General features: G+C 39.2%; 10 protein-coding genes across 10 annotated transcripts; 5 read left to right on the forward strand and 5 right to left on the reverse strand. All coding sequences in view use genetic code 12, as the record gives it.

Annotated features, from left to right (window-relative positions):
• Positions 1-313: 313 nt before the first annotated feature.
• On the reverse strand, positions 314-1315 carry CPAR2_109390 (uncharacterized protein; the record flags this gene model as incomplete). The annotated part of the gene is made up of 1 exon (XM_036807222.1): positions 314-1315. One exon carries the CDS (start codon positions 1313-1315, stop codon positions 314-316), a length of 1002 nt encoding a protein of 333 aa, XP_036664080.1.
• A 1856-nt stretch (positions 1316-3171) lies between these two features.
• On the forward strand, positions 3172-3912 carry CPAR2_109400 (CIA30 family protein; the record flags this gene model as incomplete). The annotated part of the gene is made up of 1 exon (XM_036807223.1): positions 3172-3912. One exon carries the CDS (start codon positions 3172-3174, stop codon positions 3910-3912), a length of 741 nt encoding a protein of 246 aa, XP_036664081.1.
• An 81-nt stretch (positions 3913-3993) lies between these two features.
• ARP8 (Arp8p) lies at positions 3994-6507 on the reverse strand (the record flags this gene model as incomplete). Its single annotated transcript, XM_036807225.1, has 1 exon — positions 3994-6507. The coding sequence occupies one exon, from the start codon at positions 6505-6507 to the stop codon at positions 3994-3996; it is 2514 nt and encodes an 837-aa protein (XP_036664082.1).
• A 715-nt stretch (positions 6508-7222) lies between these two features.
• On the forward strand, positions 7223-8197 carry LSC1 (succinate--CoA ligase (GDP-forming) subunit alpha; the record flags this gene model as incomplete). The annotated part of the gene is made up of 1 exon (XM_036807226.1): positions 7223-8197. The coding sequence occupies one exon, from the start codon at positions 7223-7225 to the stop codon at positions 8195-8197; it is 975 nt and encodes a 324-aa protein (XP_036664083.1).
• Positions 8198-8367: 170 nt separating this feature from the next.
• Positions 8368-8859, forward strand: CPAR2_109430 (mitochondrial 37S ribosomal protein mS41; the record flags this gene model as incomplete). The annotated part of the gene is made up of 1 exon (XM_036807227.1): positions 8368-8859. The coding sequence occupies one exon, from the start codon at positions 8368-8370 to the stop codon at positions 8857-8859; it is 492 nt and encodes a 163-aa protein (XP_036664084.1).
• A 256-nt stretch (positions 8860-9115) lies between these two features.
• ESP1 (separase) lies at positions 9116-13552 on the forward strand (the record flags this gene model as incomplete). The annotated part of the gene is made up of 1 exon (XM_036807228.1): positions 9116-13552. The coding sequence occupies one exon, from the start codon at positions 9116-9118 to the stop codon at positions 13550-13552; it is 4437 nt and encodes a 1478-aa protein (XP_036664085.1).
• Positions 13553-13623: 71 nt separating this feature from the next.
• ISN1 (IMP 5'-nucleotidase) lies at positions 13624-15060 on the reverse strand (the record flags this gene model as incomplete). Its single annotated transcript, XM_036807229.1, has 1 exon — positions 13624-15060. One exon carries the CDS (start codon positions 15058-15060, stop codon positions 13624-13626), a length of 1437 nt encoding a protein of 478 aa, XP_036664086.1.
• A 173-nt stretch (positions 15061-15233) lies between these two features.
• Positions 15234-15974, reverse strand: CPAR2_109460 (CIA30 family protein; the record flags this gene model as incomplete). Its single annotated transcript, XM_036807230.1, has 1 exon — positions 15234-15974. The coding sequence occupies one exon, from the start codon at positions 15972-15974 to the stop codon at positions 15234-15236; it is 741 nt and encodes a 246-aa protein (XP_036664087.1).
• Positions 15975-17830: 1856 nt separating this feature from the next.
• On the forward strand, positions 17831-18832 carry CPAR2_109470 (uncharacterized protein; the record flags this gene model as incomplete). Its single annotated transcript, XM_036807231.1, has 1 exon — positions 17831-18832. One exon carries the CDS (start codon positions 17831-17833, stop codon positions 18830-18832), a length of 1002 nt encoding a protein of 333 aa, XP_036664088.1.
• Positions 18833-19768: 936 nt separating this feature from the next.
• RPS42 (40S ribosomal protein eS4) lies at positions 19769-20787 on the reverse strand (the record flags this gene model as incomplete). The annotated part of the gene is made up of 2 exons (XM_036807232.1): positions 19769-20549; positions 20774-20787. 2 exons carry the CDS (start codon positions 20785-20787, stop codon positions 19769-19771), a joined length of 795 nt encoding a protein of 264 aa, XP_036664089.1.
• Positions 20788-21224: the final 437 nt, after the last annotated feature.

Below are 21224 nucleotides of genomic sequence, written 5' to 3' on the forward strand. Positions count from 1 at the left end.
GGAGATAATAGTGGGGAGTAGTGTACTTTTACTCAAAGATTAGTATTTCGTTATCTATTTTGCTTTTGTGGATGTATTGAATCAAGGGCAAAAACTTGTTTCAACCTGGCCCAGCTTCGCATATGGGTCACTTAGAAACGGTATTACCAAAATTAAAAGTGTCGTGTAGTACTGAGTTGCTGATTATTCTTGTTACGGCGGATTATCTTGCATAATAAACGCCCGATATAATAAGCCGCTACTAAATATGTTATACAATTGTCGAACTAAACGCCCAATACAAGTAGCTCTCGCGAGAAACAACTCTTTTCCTTCAAACTTTGAACCCACGTTTCTCCAATTGTTCAATGTTCCAGTCCCATGTTTCTTTGGCATACTCCAAGTTTCTAGCAATTTTGCTTGGTTTTTCAGCAACACCTCCAGTAACAAGAAACTCTCCATTATCTTGTTTAGGGTTCAACTTTGGATCCATCACTGCTCTTAATGTAGCCAAGGAGCCTTCCTCGTTACTAACACCAATAGTCTTGTCGGAAATTGCAAAAATGGCATTGGCTGGGTATTTAATTATAGGCACTTGACGCCAGTAATCATACAAGTTTGTACCCAAGATGACACCAGGGTGGATTGCAATTGACAAAAATTGAGGATACTTGATGGCCCATTCCTTGGTGATCTGAATCTCGGCTGTCTTGGCAATACCATATCTAACCCAGGTAAAGATACTACTGGGGAATGTGTTCAACTTGTTTTGATCTGGCCTGAAATGCTTGTAGGAGAAATTGTGTCCAATTGACGATAAATTGACAATTCGAGGTGTTCCTCCAGCATCAACAGTTTTTCTTAAGTATGGAACCAATTGAAGAGTCAAGAGGAAATGAGCAACAAAGTTTACTTGGTACTGAATTTCATAGTCATCTTTGGTCACTTCATAAGGTACTCCCATGACTCCAGCATTATTTATCAACACATCCAACTTCTCCTCCTTGGCAGCAGCAAACTCCGCAACTGCTTTGGGGATTGATGACAAATCCATCAAGTCAATGTAAATGTGATGTAGTTCACCAAAAACATAATCTGTTTTACCTTCCTTTGTTGCTCTTGCTTGTGCTTCTTTTTCAATATCCTCAAACGCCTTTCTGACCTTCAGTTCAGTTCTTCCTGCCATATAAACGACGTATCCATGGAGGTACAAATGAAGTGTTGTGTACCATCCTATACCTGAGTTTCCACCAGTGATGATCACAACTTTCCGTTCAGTCTTAGGGTTGTAGTAAGGTGCGGTCTCTGGGTTGAAAAATTGAGATCTAGTAGGCATTGTTTAGGGTTGTGGTGTGTAGTGTACGTAGAAGGAGATTTCTGTAAATGTTTATATAAGAATTGTTGTTGTTCCTAGCGAAGAGCAATTGGGTAATATCTCTGCGCATAAGGCTGTGAATCTTTTGACGTATTTGGGACATTTTTGTGGTGCGGAAAAGAAAAAAAAAAACGTTTGATTTATTATTTTTTACCCGTGATATGGGGAGAACACTCAACAAACTAAGCCTTGAGGGATCAGTCAAAGAGATGGCATGTGATAATGTAGATGTGAGGGGGAGTTATTGAATGAAGATGGAGCAGAAAACGGATAGATCCCATAGATGTAGTTGTTTTGACGACTCTTAAGCGGACGCGGTTGATGCATTCCATTCTCCATTTCTGTAACAGTAAGGGGGAGACCAAGTCAAATGCAGTTGTTACGACTGTACTTCAATGACCTGGTGGTACTCGCTACGTGAATAGTTGCATACATTAGTGTTATTGTGTTTTGCGTAAGAGCTTGCGCGAATTTTGATGCAAATTTGTGCAAATTCGTGTTGAGAAATCTTTTGTATGGAAGCTTCTGAGGACGCAATGGCAGTATCGTTCAACATCCACATTGCTTCCATCCAATCGAAGCAGTATATGATCGATCTATCCATCTCCACACTAGTACACCAAACGTTGCATTTGCAGAATGTTTTACAGAGTGCAGTAATGGTAGCGCTTCCGGGCTACTTTGCATTTCCCCTCTTTCTGCGAATAGCAAATTGATTCGCTGGAGATTACGTCTGTTCTCCACTTTTGGTTTCACAGCAGAAGCAACATTTGAGAGCAAAGGCCATTGGGTTAGCAGTGAAAAGGAAAAAGAAGTGGGAGACCGTAACAGACGAACAATACAAGAGGAAGCTCTCCTACAGTGACAAGTGACAATACAGCGTTAATGGGTGTTTGCGATACGGGAATTGGCCCTTTGTACACCATCGCGGTGTTGTTCTTGTTGCACAAACTTATGGCCCCCGTATGAAGAAGAACACATCCACTTTGTGTTGCTATATTGATTCTGCAATGGATTGCAATTCAGTTGATAACAAACTGTTTGAAACTAAAAATCTAATTAGTGTCGTCAATTATTTTTTATTGGGGTAATCGGATATTACACAAAGAAACATCTTTCTCTGAAACTCCGAACAAGCTACAAAACTATAATGAAGAAGCCACACGAAAGGCGGTCCTGAGTGCATAACAAATAGGAGATTGTACCATAGGGGAGTGATGTATCAACAAGTTGGTGAACAATTGGGTCTGTTGCATCTACCATGGAAAGGTTGTCTCTTTGTTCTTTGTTGAGCTTCCATTATTAGATTCTCCCTGCCACTTCTTTCAGTTTATGCAGTTGGTTATCTAAAGTGCGGATCTATTCCATAAATCAGATGATATCCCACGGGGGTATCTAGATGGTTTGTATACTTGTTCCTCATGATTGCTATTGTAGAGAACCTATTACTTTCACAAAAAGCCCACTCACTTTATTGCCCCAGCCTCTGTAATCTAACTCATCACACTCCCCTCATTGCTTTTCATTTTACGCTTCCTTCCCCTCCCTCATTTAAAATGTTCTTTCTTTTCTTTGTTACTTGATAAACTCCTATCTTGTTAGATAGTCTTGTAACCGATTACACGACCCGATTTCCTGTGCATTTATTTTTCATATAAAAAGGATCATCAATTCCTTGAGATCAGACTTCTAGGGAATATTCCCAATCGTCCTTCAAATTTACATTTCTTTCATTACTCAATTAACTATTCCCACTTTACACAATATACCCAATCGTACACTATCCATAACAAGACATACACACAACAAATCTCATCATGTCAGTTAAAGCATTAGGAGCAAGCACACTCAGAGGCATCTTCGCGAAACCAAACACACTTGGCAAATCAGCCAGCACAATACTCAACTTCAAACTGCTGCCAAAGGAAAGCTTACTGAATATCATTACGCGAAGCGACAAAGAAATTGGAGGGTTTTCAGACGTCAATTTTGATTACGATGCAGTAGAAAAGTGTGCACATTTCCATGGCAACTTATCATTGGACTTGCCAAAGGACAATCCACAGGTCACTAGGTCAGGATATGCCATGTTTAGAACCAAGGATCAGCCACTGAGCATTGTGTGGGGAGATAAGTACTGGGACTGGAGCGACTATAGTGCATTAGCTTTGCGGGTCAAAGGTGATAGAAGGAAATACATTGTCAATATACAAGCCAACACTCCATTGGTGACGGACTTGTTTCAACATCGGTTGTTTCTTCAGAATCCAGGACACTGGGAGACAGTTGTGATTCCACTTCACGATTTTGTAATGACCAATTGGGGTGTCATACAAGATGGATCAGAGCTTAACAAGTCAGAGGTAAAGACAGTGGGTGTTGGGTTGCTTGATAAACAATATGGTCCTTACTCGTTAAAAATTGATTGGATCAAGGTCATGAGTGGATTTGATGTGTCGGAGATTGCCAAGGATGAGAAGTTGACCATTTTGAATGACGATGCTATGGATGAAACGCCACTTTACGGGCATGATACTTTTACCAAAGAAAATCACTAAGTAAGCTCTACTGTATAGTTTCGTTGATTTAATAAATTATTTCAAAAAGAGTTTTGTGAAATGTGTATTTCTTTCATACTTTCAGTAATTAAATATACTCTTGTAGTACAAACTTCGACTTCCTAATAAATCCCAATCTTTTTGGCTAATCCACATTTCATTGACAACTTTCAATCTACTGTAAACTGAGCCACCTTTCCAAGTCAACATCAGGGGATCAAATTCACGTGGCGTTGGTAGAATCGTGATGGGGAGTACCGAGCCTTGGCTGATTAGCTGGTCAATGTGATGTAGATCAAGTGCCTCTGGTGACAATTCAATTTCCAATTCTTGATTGGCTTCCTCGGAAGAGGGCATTGCTTGTTTGGCTTGACTTATGGCATCACTCATCAATTGTTTGAGATAGTCAACTATCTCTTCAAATGATGTTGTTGATAAGACACGAGGTCTCCAAATGTTCAATCTGTCAGTTAAGACCAAGTCGTAGCCGTTGATCTTGGCTAATCCACCACCAACAATCAAAATGTTATCGTAAAATTTCTTCATTTTCGTAAAGTCACCACAAGATAATGTTGCATTGGTTATTGACTCAACAATAGCTTTCTCTAACGGTACATCAATAAGTGCTTCCTCGTCGTTTTCCTCATCATCTCCTTCAACCAACTTCACGAGAAGTTGCAGCTCTTCCATATCACAATAGTTTAAACTTGTTTTCAATCTTGTTTGGCTTTTGCTGACAGGGTTATTTGGTTTACCGGTGTATTGATCCAAAGCCTGTGGGAACAAATGCTTCAATGTGAGATTTTGGGGCTTAGTAGAACTGTTCAATGAGGGGCATTTTGTAGATTGAAATAGTCCCGGAAAGAATAGTCCCATAGGAGCCAACATGACCTCGTCAAATACCTTGAATTCATATTTTTCAGTCGACTTGAATGGACTTCGTTGATAAAAATTGTACAACTGTATTGCAATATCAGCGTCCTGAAATGTGATGAAATTCTCCTTCAAAGATTGAGCCAACTGCCAATCATAAGAATTTGCCAAGTTAATATCACGATACGGGAACCAGTTTTCCAACATCAATTTAACAAAAGTGTCAGTGATTGCGTCGCCACCATAATTTAACAAAATTCTCGAGTCATTAATAATCATTCCTTCATCAACGCAGCTAATTTTTGTGGTTTGAGCACCAACATCAACTATGCATGCAGTCGAAGCACCGGCGCCAAACGTAGCAGCAACAGCTTCTTGTAGAATACCGATTTTTCCAAATCCAATGAAGCGTAGCAACAAATCACACCAAGTTTCTACATATGATTTGTCATAAAGATCAGGTATAACCAACATGATCTTCAAGTTGGCGAGATTGGAGATTTCCATTTTTTGCAATGCATCTTCAATTATGTGCACCAAATCCCCCAACAAATCTTGACGTGATTTATAATCAGGACAGTATTCATTGAAAATAGAGTTGATCATTGGGTAACGAAGTTTCCAGCCTGGTTCTAACTTCAACGCTAATGCCTCATCCCCTGTGTAGTAACTATGTGCAGGATCAGGGCTGATCCATTCTTTTTTATTGGGATCATTATGGTCTGCTATAGTCTCAGGCTCTTGCTTTTTGTTGTAATTAGCCACTGTTTCTCGTGAATTGGGCAATATTCTCCGCTTATAGTATCTCATTCGTGCACGAAAGTCTTTTGAAGCAGCAAGTCGTTGCAGTTCAAAATCTTCATCAATGGTCACCTTGTCACCTTCGATATGCCTTTGTGGAAAAAAATCAGTTTCGGATGTGGCTTGCGTTGTCTTTACAGCTATCACATTAGGAATCACTAGCGGTACAGCATCAGTAGCACGTCCGATACGTATATAAGCTGACCCAGGTTGCAAAACAAGCACATCTTCTCCAATCCTTGCCTTTTCTTGTCGAACCTCCTCGGTCTCATTTTCCCCTTCATCGTCGTCCTCTTCATCATCATCAGCTATGGCTGTAACACCACCGTTTTTCAGTTTCAACTCATTCTCAATATTTTTCAAGTCAAAGTCATCAAAGTTTTTTATTTCCTCCAATTTCTTCAACTCTTCCAGACTACCTCCACTTTGTTTCAATTTTTTCAACTTTGTTGCCAAATCACGTTCAAATCGCCAATTCCTGATGAATCCAACCTGTTCATCTTTCTTCAAGTATTCAGTGAAATAATTTTTTTGGTTAATCAACGGTATAGTCCGTACACTGGTCAATCCAAATCCGTTTTCCTGTTCAAATCGACCTACGCCTGAATTTTTCAAATTTTGAGCCAATGCTGCTGCTGCTCTTTGACGGTTTTCTCGACGACGTTTTAAGGCTTCCGCACTCAGCTTTTTCGGTGGTTGGTGGTGTGCTCCGCTAGATGATGGTTGTGGAGTCGTTGCGCCGCCTGTATTTGTTCCCAGTGGGGTTCCATTCTCGCCACCCGGTGAATTAGGTTTCAGCTTTTTCAATACAGGCTCTTGTTCCAGGTCATGATAATAGTCCGGTTGAGACGAAGGGAGAGGTGTCCCTGCACCCGATTCTGTATACGGTGGCGACGTTGGTGGGTTTATAGGCTCCAGCATAGTGTTGATGATGTATATATGCTGACTTGATGATTTGACTATGGCTTTTGGCAATTTTTCATCTTTCGCGGTGCACAACCAAGGTAAAGAGAGAAAAAAGTAGAGCGAGTAGTACTTAATGAGAGAGACAGTTACTACGCACAGTGCGATTAAACTGAAGCTCACACAGCTCAATTGGCTTACAGTAGAGACAAAGTACTATAGTCAGAGCAAAACTTAAGCTCCTATAGCCACGCGAAGGATGATACGTGCAACAATATGGCAGCTACCCCTCTTTCATTACTAAACCCGGCGAATGAAATTGATTTTGCGTAAAAAGACGAGAGACCTCGGAGATGCGTCAATTTAATTCAGTCCCACGTTGGTATCTGCTGCAGCTACAAAATACGCCCTCTGCAGGTAGATGCTCCCTTTAAGATAGGGATACATCTATCTCCACAAGTCATAAGTCCTATAGTGTTACCTAGTTGGAACAGTCTCGGTTGTAAATACCACCCGTTTTAAACCGGCTTTAACTAAAAATAATTTCTCTCAACAAACGACACACAACTACAATAACGCAACACAACCGGACGAAGAAGAAGAAGAAAAAAAATAACAAAGAAAAATTCATAAAAAAATTTAGTCGGCCAACAAAAAATTCGCTCCAGAACTTTTTCAACCTTAGATTTCTTCTAGATCCCATTCCCACCCCCCGTCAGATACATATTCCATCATGTTGAGTAAACAATTCATTCGTGGTTTCAAATCGTCACCAATTGTTAAAAACTATGCATCAACAATTCCAAACTTGAAAGTTACCAAGGATACTAAGGTTATCTACCAAGGGTTCACTGGTAAACAAGCTACTTTCCATGCTGAACAAGCTATTGCTTATGGAACACAAGTTGTTGGTGGTATAAATCCTAAAAAGGCTGGTCAAACCCACTTGGACAGACCAGTTTTCGCCACTGTTGCTGAAGCTATGAAGGAAGCTGGTGCAACTGCTAGTGGTATCTTTGTTCCACCACCACTCGCTGCAGGTGCTATTGAAGAAGCAATCAGTGCTGAAATTCCATTGGTTGTTGCTATTACCGAAGGTATCCCACAAAAAGATATGGTTAGAATTGCCCAAATTTTAAAGAGTCAAGATAAGACCAGATTAGTTGGTCCAAATTGTCCTGGTTTGATTGCCCCAGATCAATGTAAGATTGGTATTATGCCATCCAATATACACAAGAGAGGTAAGGTAGGTGTCATCTCGAAATCTGGTACCTTGACTTATGAAGCCGTTGCTCAAACTACTGCTGTTGGCTTAGGTCAATCTTTGGTTATTGGTATGGGTGGTGATCCATTCCCAGGTACCAACTTTATTGATGCATTGACTTTGTACTTGAATGACCCAGAGACCGAAGGTATTATCTTGATTGGTGAAATCGGTGGAAGTGCCGAAGAAGAAGCCTCTGAATTTTTGAAACAACACAATTTGACTAGACCAGAAGGTGCTAAGCCAGTTGTTGGTTTTATTGCTGGTGTCTCCGCTCCACCAGGTAGAAGAATGGGTCATGCTGGTGCTATTGTTGCCGGAGGTAAAGGTGATGCCAAATCCAAGATTGCCGCTTTGGAATCCGCTGGTGTTGTTGTTGAAAAATCTCCAGCAAGATTAGGACACTCCTTATTGGCCGAGTTCAAAAACAAAAACTTATTGTAAGTACCAGCTTTATAGAGTAACAGAAAGAAGAGATAAAGATACACATAAAGCAAGGTGTTTGTAGATCCTATATCTTTGTTAAAGGAATAAAAAAGTAGAAAAAAATTAAAGAGAAAAAAAAAAAAATTCAGCTGAAAATTTTCCAGTCTTATATAACCAACAATCACCAAATGTTCAGATCACTAATAAGACCTTTCAATGCACAAAGAAGTACGCTTTTGAAGCCATCTAATGCTCCTGTGACTCTTCCTATGAGGAGTTTTTCGCAATCAATTGTCAACTACAAAACAAACACTTCCACATATACCAAAGAGAATGTACATGACCTTAAGACATTTCTCACGTTGATCGGACGCAACTGCGTTGAGCACTTGGATTTGTTTGAAGGTGACTTGAACAAGTTTATTGAAACACCAAGTAAGAAAATGAAGGACATGGGTATTGATACTAGAACCAGAAGATACATGTTGAGATGGAAACATAAATTTGTCAACGATCTAGAACCATTAAGAGAACATAAACGAGGAGTCAAAAAGAATGGTGGTGAAAGAAAAGCCAAGACTGTAAAGGCAAAGAGAAGGGCATTGCAAAGATTGGAAGATAAGGAGAAGTTTAGTCAAGAGGAAATGGATGCAGAACACAGAGGTGAAAGATTATTTTAAGGTGATAAATATTCGCTTGTAAATAGTTTCAAATAGCTGAATTCGATGTGATTAGTTGGTGAAAGGTTTCTTTCGTCGCAGTCAATCGCAAGACATGCTGTGGATGTTGTAGTCATAGTGAAATTGAGTGTGTCACGTTTAGGTAGCATCGTTTTGCACAAAAGTACTTTTTGTTTACCTTTTTTATTTTTTTATTCCAGTTTCTTGTTATGAGCGTTTTCGTACCAAACTTCATACACTACAGGGAAAAGCAAGCATGGACCCATTGGATCAAGTTCTACTATCCTACATACAGTCACTGCATGTTGAACCGCTCGCAACTTCTCGAAAAGTCAATCTTCCAAAATTCGATGTCAAATCACTTGAATTTTCATGTTCAAGGGCACTAGATGAGTTATTGCCAAATATTGATATTCAGCATGTGCAGTCTATTCACGTCAAATTGCAGTTTCTATACTCCATATACGAAAGGAACTATACCAGGTGGCTAGAAACTGTGAAGAAGCATCAATTGTTGGTGGTGAAGTTATTTGAAATGAAGCAGTACGATATGGTGTACGATCAATTGGAAAACACGTATCAACAGATAGCAACACGATTGAATTGTTCCGTCAACAAGATTGATCTATCAGCTTTGGTGAATGGGATTCCGGTTGTTGACTGTGACCCACAGTTGACTCAACTTATCATAGCATACCATTTTTTCACCCTCCAATGGCTTGCACACAGTCTTGCAAAAAACAATTTGACGAAGGCTGAAAGAATCGAGATAATACCAGGTATACCTGCTTTGTTTCTCACAACGAGTAATCAAAGACTTTGGATAAACAAAGCACCTCTGAATGAAAAGTATACGTCAAATTGTATTAAATTGATCAAGGCATTTGCCAAAGTGTTAGGGAAACAAAAAATGCAGTTCAAGTTAGAACTCAACTGTTTAAAGGTCAAATTGATGGAATTTACTGGAGATAATGACATGGAAAGCTTGGATATGCTACCTGGGATGGAAAGATTTATACGGGATACAAAATGCATAGGATCTGAGTATTTGCAAAAGTCGATGCACTTGGATTTAAAACAAGCAGAGGTAGTAAGATTGGCGAACTGTGTTTCAAAAACAAAGAGCTCTTCAAAATCATCGCATGACATTCCATCTACATCAAAAGTAACGGATTACGACTCAATCAAGTCAACTCTTGACACTTTCACAGATTTACAAGAGGTTGATTTGCCAATTCACCGCCTACTTTTGCTTGACTCGGTTACGTTGTTTTGTCAGGCGAATTTAAGTCCCCACTTGGTACCCATTCTCGAACAATTGTACCAAATTTTCAAATGCCACGCCCAGTATAAGAGAATTCGCAATGTATCAAACTTATTGTTCAAATTGGGAAACAAAACCAATGATATTTATCTATTGGAATTGGCCATCAATTATGAGTTCACAATCTTGCAGCATCAATCATCGGACAAAAATTTTGAACTCTTAGTGGGGAAATTAAAACTCATTCATCAATATAGTCCAGAAATGATGAAAGTGTTACTAAAAGCATGCGAGTTGTCTTCCAAAATTGACTCAATCACAATCGAGTTACTTGTGGAAATGTTACAGAGCAACGTTGAACTTGTGGAGTGCATGAATGAAGTCGACGAACAATTTCGTTTCAACTTGGTGATCAAGCTAATCGAGAATATGGGCAATTGTAAGACACAGAAAATGCTAGTATGCAATTCACTCGTGGAAAAGGTCACTTTCCTTAATGACAAATTGACACTGCAGGTACAAATAAGTTACTACAATGTTGCTGGAATCGAACATTTAAACTTGAAGGCGCCAAAGAATTGCACTTTGCTTGCATTTGTTGGCATCGAAATGGCCAAAATGTGTGGTAAAGATTGGAGCAAAGAAGTGTTGTTTCGTGTTTGTGAAAAACTTGAACATTGGGCCCTGCACTTTTACGAAATTGAGGAATTTGAGGTATCGATAGTTAAAAATGCCATATTGTTTCTTGAATTCAACGGATTGTACTCGGAAGTCAAGGAGATTACTAAAAACTTGGTACAAGTTCCAATACTTCACGACCACCTCAAGATTTTCTTACATTTCCATTTGTGTCATGTGTCTGAAAAGTTATCCATGCATTCATGTTGGGGGGATTCAATTTACCAGCTTCAGCAATTGATTAGTCTGACTAAATACCTTCAGTTCCAGGATGTAGTTAATTACAAGATGGAGAGCATCAAGTACCACATCGCCCACGATTTCGCCACCTCACAAGCCAAATTCAAATCATTAGTGGCAGTTCTCAAGGAAAGACCTGAATTCAACCCCTCCCTGTCAAAATCATTACCTATTTTGGACAAGTTGAGAAATTTCCTTCTATTGGCGAAAGTCCAGCTTCTTGCAGCACGAATGAAGACCAAGGATCGCGTCGGCTCACATTCGTGTATCAAAAAAGCAATGAGAATACTTTACTTGATTTCAAAAAAATGTCCTTCTTATTTGAACATCTCGGTGGCAAATGAACTTATTTGGGAAACGAATCATTTATTGTTTGATCTGTATGAGCTTGCCATTAACTCGTTGATTGGTCTTGGCCTCTCAAGAAACTTGCCCGCTTACTTGAATGAATGGAAAAAGCTAAACGATCTGGTGGAAGCACCATTGATTAATCAAGTAAATAAATACAAGATTCAAATTTTCGGAATGCTCCTGAATTCGGATAAATTCGTGGACGAAGCTGAAGATGATCAAGAGTTTGTCAAGTCAAATCCCAGTGTACGTCAACTCAAGTTCATAATGGAATCATTACGCGACAAACATGACATAAAAACCTCATTACATGATGAGAATCATCATCCCACGTTGCAACTTTCCCCATACTTCCTGTATATAAACTTGCCTGATGATCTTCAACAACTTGAGGATTCCTTTACTTGTTGCATTCGCCAATTGAATGATTTCAAAACGTTTGGTTCATTTCCTGACCATGTTCAGATGTTTCCATCAATCACCAATGGTGAGGTTACATTACATCCAGATGCTCTGAAAATATTCATTGAGTTGGGCAGAATCAAGGATTGCTTATTAACAAAATTACAACATACGGAATCTAGTATCTTTGAACAGAAAAGACGACTTTATTTATTATCACAATGCACTCACTTGATATCTTCAATCAGCGCTTATCGCGGAAAGGACTTATTGTATCAGTTGTATTTCATTCAAGATCGGATCAAGTCAAGACCATTTGCTGATAATAAAAGGCTCGCGACATTGGAGGAGAAGGAGCTTGCCCCAGATGTTCACGAAGAAGAACCTGTGCCTTATGATCAACAATTAAGCCAATTCAAGATTGCTTTGAGCATGTTACCACCCAACTGGAATGTTGTTACTATTGATATTTGTGAACGCACTGGAGACTTGTTGATTTCGAAAATACGAGCTGGAAATCTCCCCACTTTTATACGTCTTTCAGTGACAAGATTTAAACAACGTGAGTCGGTCGGAACCTTAAGGTTTGACGAAATGAAGAGAGAATTTAAGAGAATATTCCAAGAAAATCGAAAGTCGACTCTTTACTCAACCACATCGTTAGTAAAGACTACTCAGGATCGCAAAAAATGGTGGAAAACAAGATTTACTTTAGATTATGAATTGCAAGACCTTATACTGCATGTTGAGAGGTTTTGGTTTGGTGGGTTTCGTGGTATTTTTGAACCGGTTGGATCAACTTTTGGAGAATTTAGACTCGATTTGATAAAGATCTTGAGGAGCCATATATCTGAAAAGATTGAACATTCCATATCGTTGAATGAGGTCGTATACGAATGCTTTTACGGATTGGAAAGTTATGATCGCGCATGTATTGACGACCTATTAGCATTTTTGATGGAAATTTTGAGCTTCCATTTGGATGTTGAAGCCACACGTGTCAATTTTGAAAAGTTGCACGAATCAATTGCTAGCTTGATTGATAAGTGTCAGAATAGGCAATCGTCGGACCACATTGTGTTGATCCCGAGTGCCCGTTGCTCATTCTTTCCCTGGGAATCTTTGCTGTTTCTAAGAAGTAAATCTGTCTGCCGGATGCCTAGCGTATCCATGCTTGTGGATGCATTGAACCAGCAATCTCGAGTGAAAAAGAACGAGGTTTACTACCTAATTAACCCCGGTGGCGATTTGAAAACCAGTGAGCAAAGATTCCAACCTGTAATTGAAAAATGCAAAACGTGGAAAGGGTTGGCCGGTGTCAAGCCCAATGAGGAAAAAATTGTCGATGATATACTTGACTCCAAGTTGTTTGTTTACATTGGACATGGTGGTTGTGACCAGTATGTCAAGCCAAGTGCCTTATTTTTGGCAACGAAACATACTCATTTACCCCCATGTTTATTAATTGGTTGTTCTTCAGGTGAATTACAAGATCATGGACGTTTTGAACCACTGGGTGGCATATTCAATTGGCTAAATTGTGGATCGCCTCTTGTGCTTGCTAATCTATGGGACGTTACTGACAAGGACATTGATGCATTCACATTATCGATGTTTAGCAAATGGGGACTCATTGATGAAGACGGAGAAAAGATCAATATTGCTGAAGCCGTAAGATTGAGTAGAGAGGTGTGTATACTCAAGTATTTGAATGGTTCAGCTCCAATCATCTATGGTTTGCCGTTGATGACAAGTTAAGGACAATAAAAGTTACCTAAAATTACTACTACATTTTGCTTTCTCACTTTTTCTAATTGTATCTCTATAATCTACTTCATAAATGAAATTAAATCATCCAAAATTGCAACTGTTTCAGCTGGATTCGCAATCCAAACAGTACATGCACTCAATCTAGCTTTGAAATCATTAGCACCCAAACTCGCAAATTGATCACCAATGTGCAAACTCTCAGATTTCGTGATGGGGCATACATCCAAGTCACCCAGCTGACAAATATATTTCTGCAACGATTCTACACCAAGTGCCTTATCACCAATATCGACCCAAACATCACTACCTCCATTGAATGCGCACACTTTGATTTCGCTCAAAGCAAGTGATCTTGGCGATTTATCGGGTGCTACTTTAACCTCTGTCAGTTCTGCGAGATCTGACTTGGTCTTTGAAATAGTTTGTAAAATAATGCTCAACTTATTCGAGCAAGAAAGAACCATTTCCTCCAACTGCTCACGTAAAATCTTGCATCCAGCATTTGGGATGATACCCACTGATCGTTCCTTTTTAATTATTGAAGTTGTACTTTCAAGGTTAAACTTCATACGAAGATGTTGTAAATGATCGTGAATGGTGTGCATTATGTAATCGATTTTGTTAATATCCCAATTCTTGACTTCTGGTAATAACCAGTCATCACTGTCAATGAATTTCAACCCTTTCATTTCGTTATTGTATCGGAACAAATAGTTTGATTCTGCTCCCATAACAAGTAAGTTTTCTCGTTGATGTGGTGTCAATATACAATCATTATGGTTCAAATAATTAATCAAACCCTTCAAACGTTCGTAGTATTTGTCAGCACCAGCTTGTGATGGATATCCAGCGGCGGTAACAACACCAACAAATAAATCCAATTGTAGCAATGTCACCAACCGTTTAACCACGGCACTTGACTCATCCAAAGACTGTCCATCTTCGTACAACGTAACATCTCCATCAAATGTAATCAACTTGATGTGACTATCGGTTTTGTTGTGGTTTATATTGGTCAATGCCATGATCTGTGCTGTATTCAAAATCATACGCACATCATTAAAGGAAGGGCTGACTAATCTCCTCTTACTTATGGCCCTTCTTTTATCCTCTACTAAAAACGCTTCAGCCAAGGGTAATCGAGTGAAAAACCTCCCCAAAGAAGGAACTAAATTTCTCAAACGACTTGTTGCATTCCGAGTTGGATCTTGATCATTCAACTTATCAATGACTCGAGTGTGATCAATTAACGTTTCCACATCTTTAAAGATCTGCAAATAACGATTTTGGCAATCTTGAGCGATTTTGAATTCATGGTTTTTGTAATATCTCTCCGAATCCTCTGGAAGATTGTACAACTCAGGGAATTCAGTATCAAAACTCTCAATATCTGCATGCAACACAAATGGGCAAGCAAGTAGAGCCTTGATCCATTCAATGAATTCATCTCTACGATGAGACTTAAGGGCGTATTCAACTCTATATCTTGATGTCATTGCTTGAGGTAAGAGTAACGAGGAGGGGAATTCTTGTGTCAGCAACTTTTTGGAAAGGTCTCGGATATGGTTGGCTTTTGTGTAAGCTATGATGAGACCCACGTTTTACAAAATCATGGAAAAGCTGTTTATGATAATTTATTAATTCAACAAAACTATACAGTAGAGCTTACTTAGTGATTTTCTTTGGTAAAAGTATCATGCCCGTAAAGTGGCGTTTCATCCATAGCATCGTCATTCAAAATGGTCAACTTCTCATCCTTGGCAATCTCCGACACATCAAATCCACTCATGACCTTGATCCAATCAATTTTTAACGAGTAAGGACCATATTGTTTATCAAGCAACCCAACACCCACTGTCTTTACCTCTGACTTGTTAAGCTCTGATCCATCTTGTATGACACCCCAATTGGTCATTACAAAATCGTGAAGTGGAATCACAACTGTCTCCCAGTGTCCTGGATTCTGAAGAAACAACCGATGTTGAAACAAGTCCGTCACCAATGGAGTGTTGGCTTGTATATTGACAATGTATTTCCTTCTATCACCTTTGACCCGCAAAGCTAATGCACTATAGTCGCTCCAGTCCCAGTACTTATCTCCCCACACAATGCTCAGTGGCTGATCCTTGGTTCTAAACATGGCATATCCTGACCTAGTGACCTGTGGATTGTCCTTTGGCAAGTCCAATGATAAGTTGCCATGGAAATGTGCACACTTTTCTACTGCATCGTAATCAAAATTGACGTCTGAAAACCCTCCAATTTCTTTGTCGCTTCGCGTAATGATATTCAGTAAGCTTTCCTTTGGCAGCAGTTTGAAGTTGAGTATTGTGCTGGCTGATTTGCCAAGTGTGTTTGGTTTCGCGAAGATGCCTCTGAGTGTGCTTGCTCCTAATGCTTTAACTGACATGATGAGATTTGTTGTGTGTATGTCTTGTTATGGATAGTGTACGATTGGGTATATTGTGTAAAGTGGGAATAGTTAATTGAGTAATGAAAGAAATGTAAATTTGAAGGACGATTGGGAATATTCCCTAGAAGTCTGATCTCAAGGAATTGATGATCCTTTTTATATGAAAAATAAATGCACAGGAAATCGGGTCGTGTAATCGGTTACAAGACTATCTAACAAGATAGGAGTTTATCAAGTAACAAAGAAAAGAAAGAACATTTTAAATGAGGGAGGGGAAGGAAGCGTAAAATGAAAAGCAATGAGGGGAGTGTGATGAGTTAGATTACAGAGGCTGGGGCAATAAAGTGAGTGGGCTTTTTGTGAAAGTAATAGGTTCTCTACAATAGCAATCATGAGGAACAAGTATACAAACCATCTAGATACCCCCGTGGGATATCATCTGATTTATGGAATAGATCCGCACTTTAGATAACCAACTGCATAAACTGAAAGAAGTGGCAGGGAGAATCTAATAATGGAAGCTCAACAAAGAACAAAGAGACAACCTTTCCATGGTAGATGCAACAGACCCAATTGTTCACCAACTTGTTGATACATCACTCCCCTATGGTACAATCTCCTATTTGTTATGCACTCAGGACCGCCTTTCGTGTGGCTTCTTCATTATAGTTTTGTAGCTTGTTCGGAGTTTCAGAGAAAGATGTTTCTTTGTGTAATATCCGATTACCCCAATAAAAAATAATTGACGACACTAATTAGATTTTTAGTTTCAAACAGTTTGTTATCAACTGAATTGCAATCCATTGCAGAATCAATATAGCAACACAAAGTGGATGTGTTCTTCTTCATACGGGGGCCATAAGTTTGTGCAACAAGAACAACACCGCGATGGTGTACAAAGGGCCAATTCCCGTATCGCAAACACCCATTAACGCTGTATTGTCACTTGTCACTGTAGGAGAGCTTCCTCTTGTATTGTTCGTCTGTTACGGTCTCCCACTTCTTTTTCCTTTTCACTGCTAACCCAATGGCCTTTGCTCTCAAATGTTGCTTCTGCTGTGAAACCAAAAGTGGAGAACAGACGTAATCTCCAGCGAATCAATTTGCTATTCGCAGAAAGAGGGGAAATGCAAAGTAGCCCGGAAGCGCTACCATTACTGCACTCTGTAAAACATTCTGCAAATGCAACGTTTGGTGTACTAGTGTGGAGATGGATAGATCGATCATATACTGCTTCGATTGGATGGAAGCAATGTGGATGTTGAACGATACTGCCATTGCGTCCTCAGAAGCTTCCATACAAAAGATTTCTCAACACGAATTTGCACAAATTTGCATCAAAATTCGCGCAAGCTCTTACGCAAAACACAATAACACTAATGTATGCAACTATTCACGTAGCGAGTACCACCAGGTCATTGAAGTACAGTCGTAACAACTGCATTTGACTTGGTCTCCCCCTTACTGTTACAGAAATGGAGAATGGAATGCATCAACCGCGTCCGCTTAAGAGTCGTCAAAACAACTACATCTATGGGATCTATCCGTTTTCTGCTCCATCTTCATTCAATAACTCCCCCTCACATCTACATTATCACATGCCATCTCTTTGACTGATCCCTCAAGGCTTAGTTTGTTGAGTGTTCTCCCCATATCACGGGTAAAAAATAATAAATCAAACGTTTTTTTTTTTCTTTTCCGCACCACAAAAATGTCCCAAATACGTCAAAAGATTCACAGCCTTATGCGCAGAGATATTACCCAATTGCTCTTCGCTAGGAACAACAACAATTCTTATATAAACATTTACAGAAATCTCCTTCTACGTACACTACACACCACAACCCTAAACAATGCCTACTAGATCTCAATTTTTCAACCCAGAGACCGCACCTTACTACAACCCTAAGACTGAACGGAAAGTTGTGATCATCACTGGTGGAAACTCAGGTATAGGATGGTACACAACACTTCATTTGTACCTCCATGGATACGTCGTTTATATGGCAGGAAGAACTGAACTGAAGGTCAGAAAGGCGTTTGAGGATATTGAAAAAGAAGCACAAGCAAGAGCAACAAAGGAAGGTAAAACAGATTATGTTTTTGGTGAACTACATCACATTTACATTGACTTGATGGATTTGTCATCAATCCCCAAAGCAGTTGCGGAGTTTGCTGCTGCCAAGGAGGAGAAGTTGGATGTGTTGATAAATAATGCTGGAGTCATGGGAGTACCTTATGAAGTGACCAAAGATGACTATGAAATTCAGTACCAAGTAAACTTTGTTGCTCATTTCCTCTTGACTCTTCAATTGGTTCCATACTTAAGAAAAACTGTTGATGCTGGAGGAACGCCTCGAATTGTCAATTTATCGTCAATTGGACACAATTTCTCCTACAAGCATTTCAGGCCAGATCAAAACAAGTTGAACACATTCCCCAGTAGTATCTTTACCTGGGTTAGATATGGTATTGCCAAGACAGCCGAGATTCAGATCACCAAGGAATGGGCCATCAAGTATCCTCAATTTTTGTCAATTGCAATCCACCCTGGTGTCATCTTGGGTACAAACTTGTATGATTACTGGCGTCAAGTGCCTATAATTAAATACCCAGCCAATGCCATTTTTGCAATTTCCGACAAGACTATTGGTGTTAGTAACGAGGAAGGTTCCTTGGCTACATTAAGAGCAGTAATGGATCCAAAGTTGAACCCTAAACAAGATAATGGAGAGTTTCTTGTTACTGGAGGTGTTGCTGAAAAACCAAGCAAAATTGCCAGAAACTTGGAGTATGCCAAAGAAACATGGGACTGGAACATTGAACAATTGGAGAAACGTGGGTTCAAAGTTTGAAGGAAAAGAGTTGTTTCGGAAAAATCGTGTAGTTCTATTTGATTTGTATTATTTTCAGAGTAGATCTTGTTATCAATGAGTAATGATGTGAAAACATCCAGTAGGACAAAGTGCTTGCCCGATTATCAATTTTTGTAATGCCACTCTGCTTGATCATATAACACAAGAACATTTCTTCAATCAAATATTTAAAACATTTTAAATACGCACCTAATGCCATAATTAACAATTACTAAAGAACTTTCTATGAAGTCCACATCTCAACAGGTTATGAGCCAATATGCACCTAATAGACAATCCATCGAAATCGCATTGACGGAGATGTCATTGCATATGCGATTTCTGGAGAGATACTTTAAAAATTCGCTTCATCAGAAATCAAAAAAGATAGGCAGGTTTTGACTTGACGTTGCCAGCGGTCAAAATCTTGAGCAGGAACTGGTTCTAACTACCAATATTTTACTTGTTTACGTAGTGATGTATTTGGTAATTAACTTCAAGGACACATTTTCTTATTGATTCTAATTGTAAAAGGAATTGAACGCGATCGCGTTTCGATGACAAGAGTTGTATCTTTCTTGCGTCACCCGTACTATCTGGACTGCACATAAAGCTCGTATAAAGAGGAAAAAGAGAAGCAAAAGGATACACTTGATTTCTGTTTCACTTTTTTCCAGCTTATTTATACTTGATGTTTCTTTTTTTGCCATCATTGGGGTCACATGACCAGATATGGGGTCACACGAAAAGTACAACCTATCATGCTTTAGATCTTACAGTCATCTTTTACGTACATGCGGTAGAGTTTGGTCTAGTGATCAGACTTGTCTTGCATACCGCCAATAGCACGTATTTCACAACTACAATTTACAACATATACTAGTTTTTAAACCGTTGAAATACCCATTAAAAGCTACATATGTAAAGCAATCTCTATTAAGCAATGAGACCTTGTTGAGCTCTTCTTCGGTCTCTTTCTTCAGTAATAGATAACTTAATACCTTTACCTTTTGGCAATGAAACCCATGGTTTACCGTGTTCTTCACCGATAACGAAAACGTTATTCAATCTGGTAACGAAGGTGTTTTCCAAAGCATCTTTAATGTGAACCAAATCGAAACCTCCTTCGTGTTTTTCTCTGTGTACAATGACACCAATTCTTCCCAAGTTTCTACCACCAGTAACCATAACCAATTTACCAGTGTCAAATTTCAAGAAGTCGGTGATTTTACCAGTAGCCAAATCAATCTTGACTGAGTCGTTAACCTTGATCAATGGATCTGGGTATCTAATGGTTCTACCATCGTGGGTGACAACGTATGGGATTCCCTTCTTACCCAATTGGACTCTCTTGACTTTACCCAATTTGTAAGTGGCTTCTTCAGCTGAGATTCTGTGGACAGCAAATCTACCTTTGACATCGTAAATCAATCTAAAGTTTTCATTAGTGGCTTCCAAAGTAATGACATCCATGAAACCAGCAGGGAATGTAGCGTCAGTTCTAACCTTACCATCAACTTGAACGTGTTGTTGCATCAAAATGGCTTTAACTTCTCTACCATTCAAAGCATACTTCAATCTGTTTCTTAAAAAGACAATCAATGGTAATGATTCTCTCAACTTGTGTGGACCGGGTGATGATTTTGGAGCATAGGTTCCGGACAATTTGTCCAACATCCAGTGGGATGGAGCTGCTAATCTTTTTAAATGTTTCTTTCTAAAAAAAAAAACAAAGTTAGTATACAACGGACACTTCATAAAGTGAAGAATGAAGAGGTAAAAAGTTACACAGACAAGGCTCCCTTAAAATTCCTAAATCAAATTTTTTTCAATTTGACTGGCACTGCCATGATGATTTTCAAAATCCTCATGGGCTTACTTTCTTCATTCTCCAAATTTCAAAGTCTCATTTTACTGAAACTGATTTGGAAGAATACATACGGGCCTCTTGCCATATTGTGTGTGAATGGATTATCTAATGAAGAGAAGATTGAGTAGAAAAAGGTGAAAAATTTTTCGTTCTCGAAACTTTTTCCTTGTGTGAAAGTTGAAGAATTTAATGTCGCTACCGGGTATATACCCGGTAGCGATGAAGGCTTGCAACAAGGTAAGATCTAAATAGTATGTTGAAGAGCTACTACCATAACGATTCAGTGTCAAGATTTAGGTATATAACTGCTCATTCATATTCTCAATATACTAGAGCAGAGTTACGATAAGTTTCGCAAAGACGTTGCGATAGCAGACAACTAGACCTAGACCTTTGCTATGAAACAGATGCGACGTCATCAAAATCAAGTTGGGTGTGCTCGTGGTAAGTGTCATGTTTCGTAGTGTGAAAAGAAACTCCTTTTTATGTAAATCTTGGAGAGATTTTATAACACTCCCTTTA

The sequence above is a fragment of the Candida parapsilosis genome, contig 005569 (genome assembly GCF_000182765.1).
Source record: "Candida parapsilosis strain CDC317 annotated contig 005569".
Classification (NCBI taxonomy): domain Eukaryota; kingdom Fungi; phylum Ascomycota; class Pichiomycetes; order Serinales; family Debaryomycetaceae; genus Lodderomyces; species Lodderomyces parapsilosis.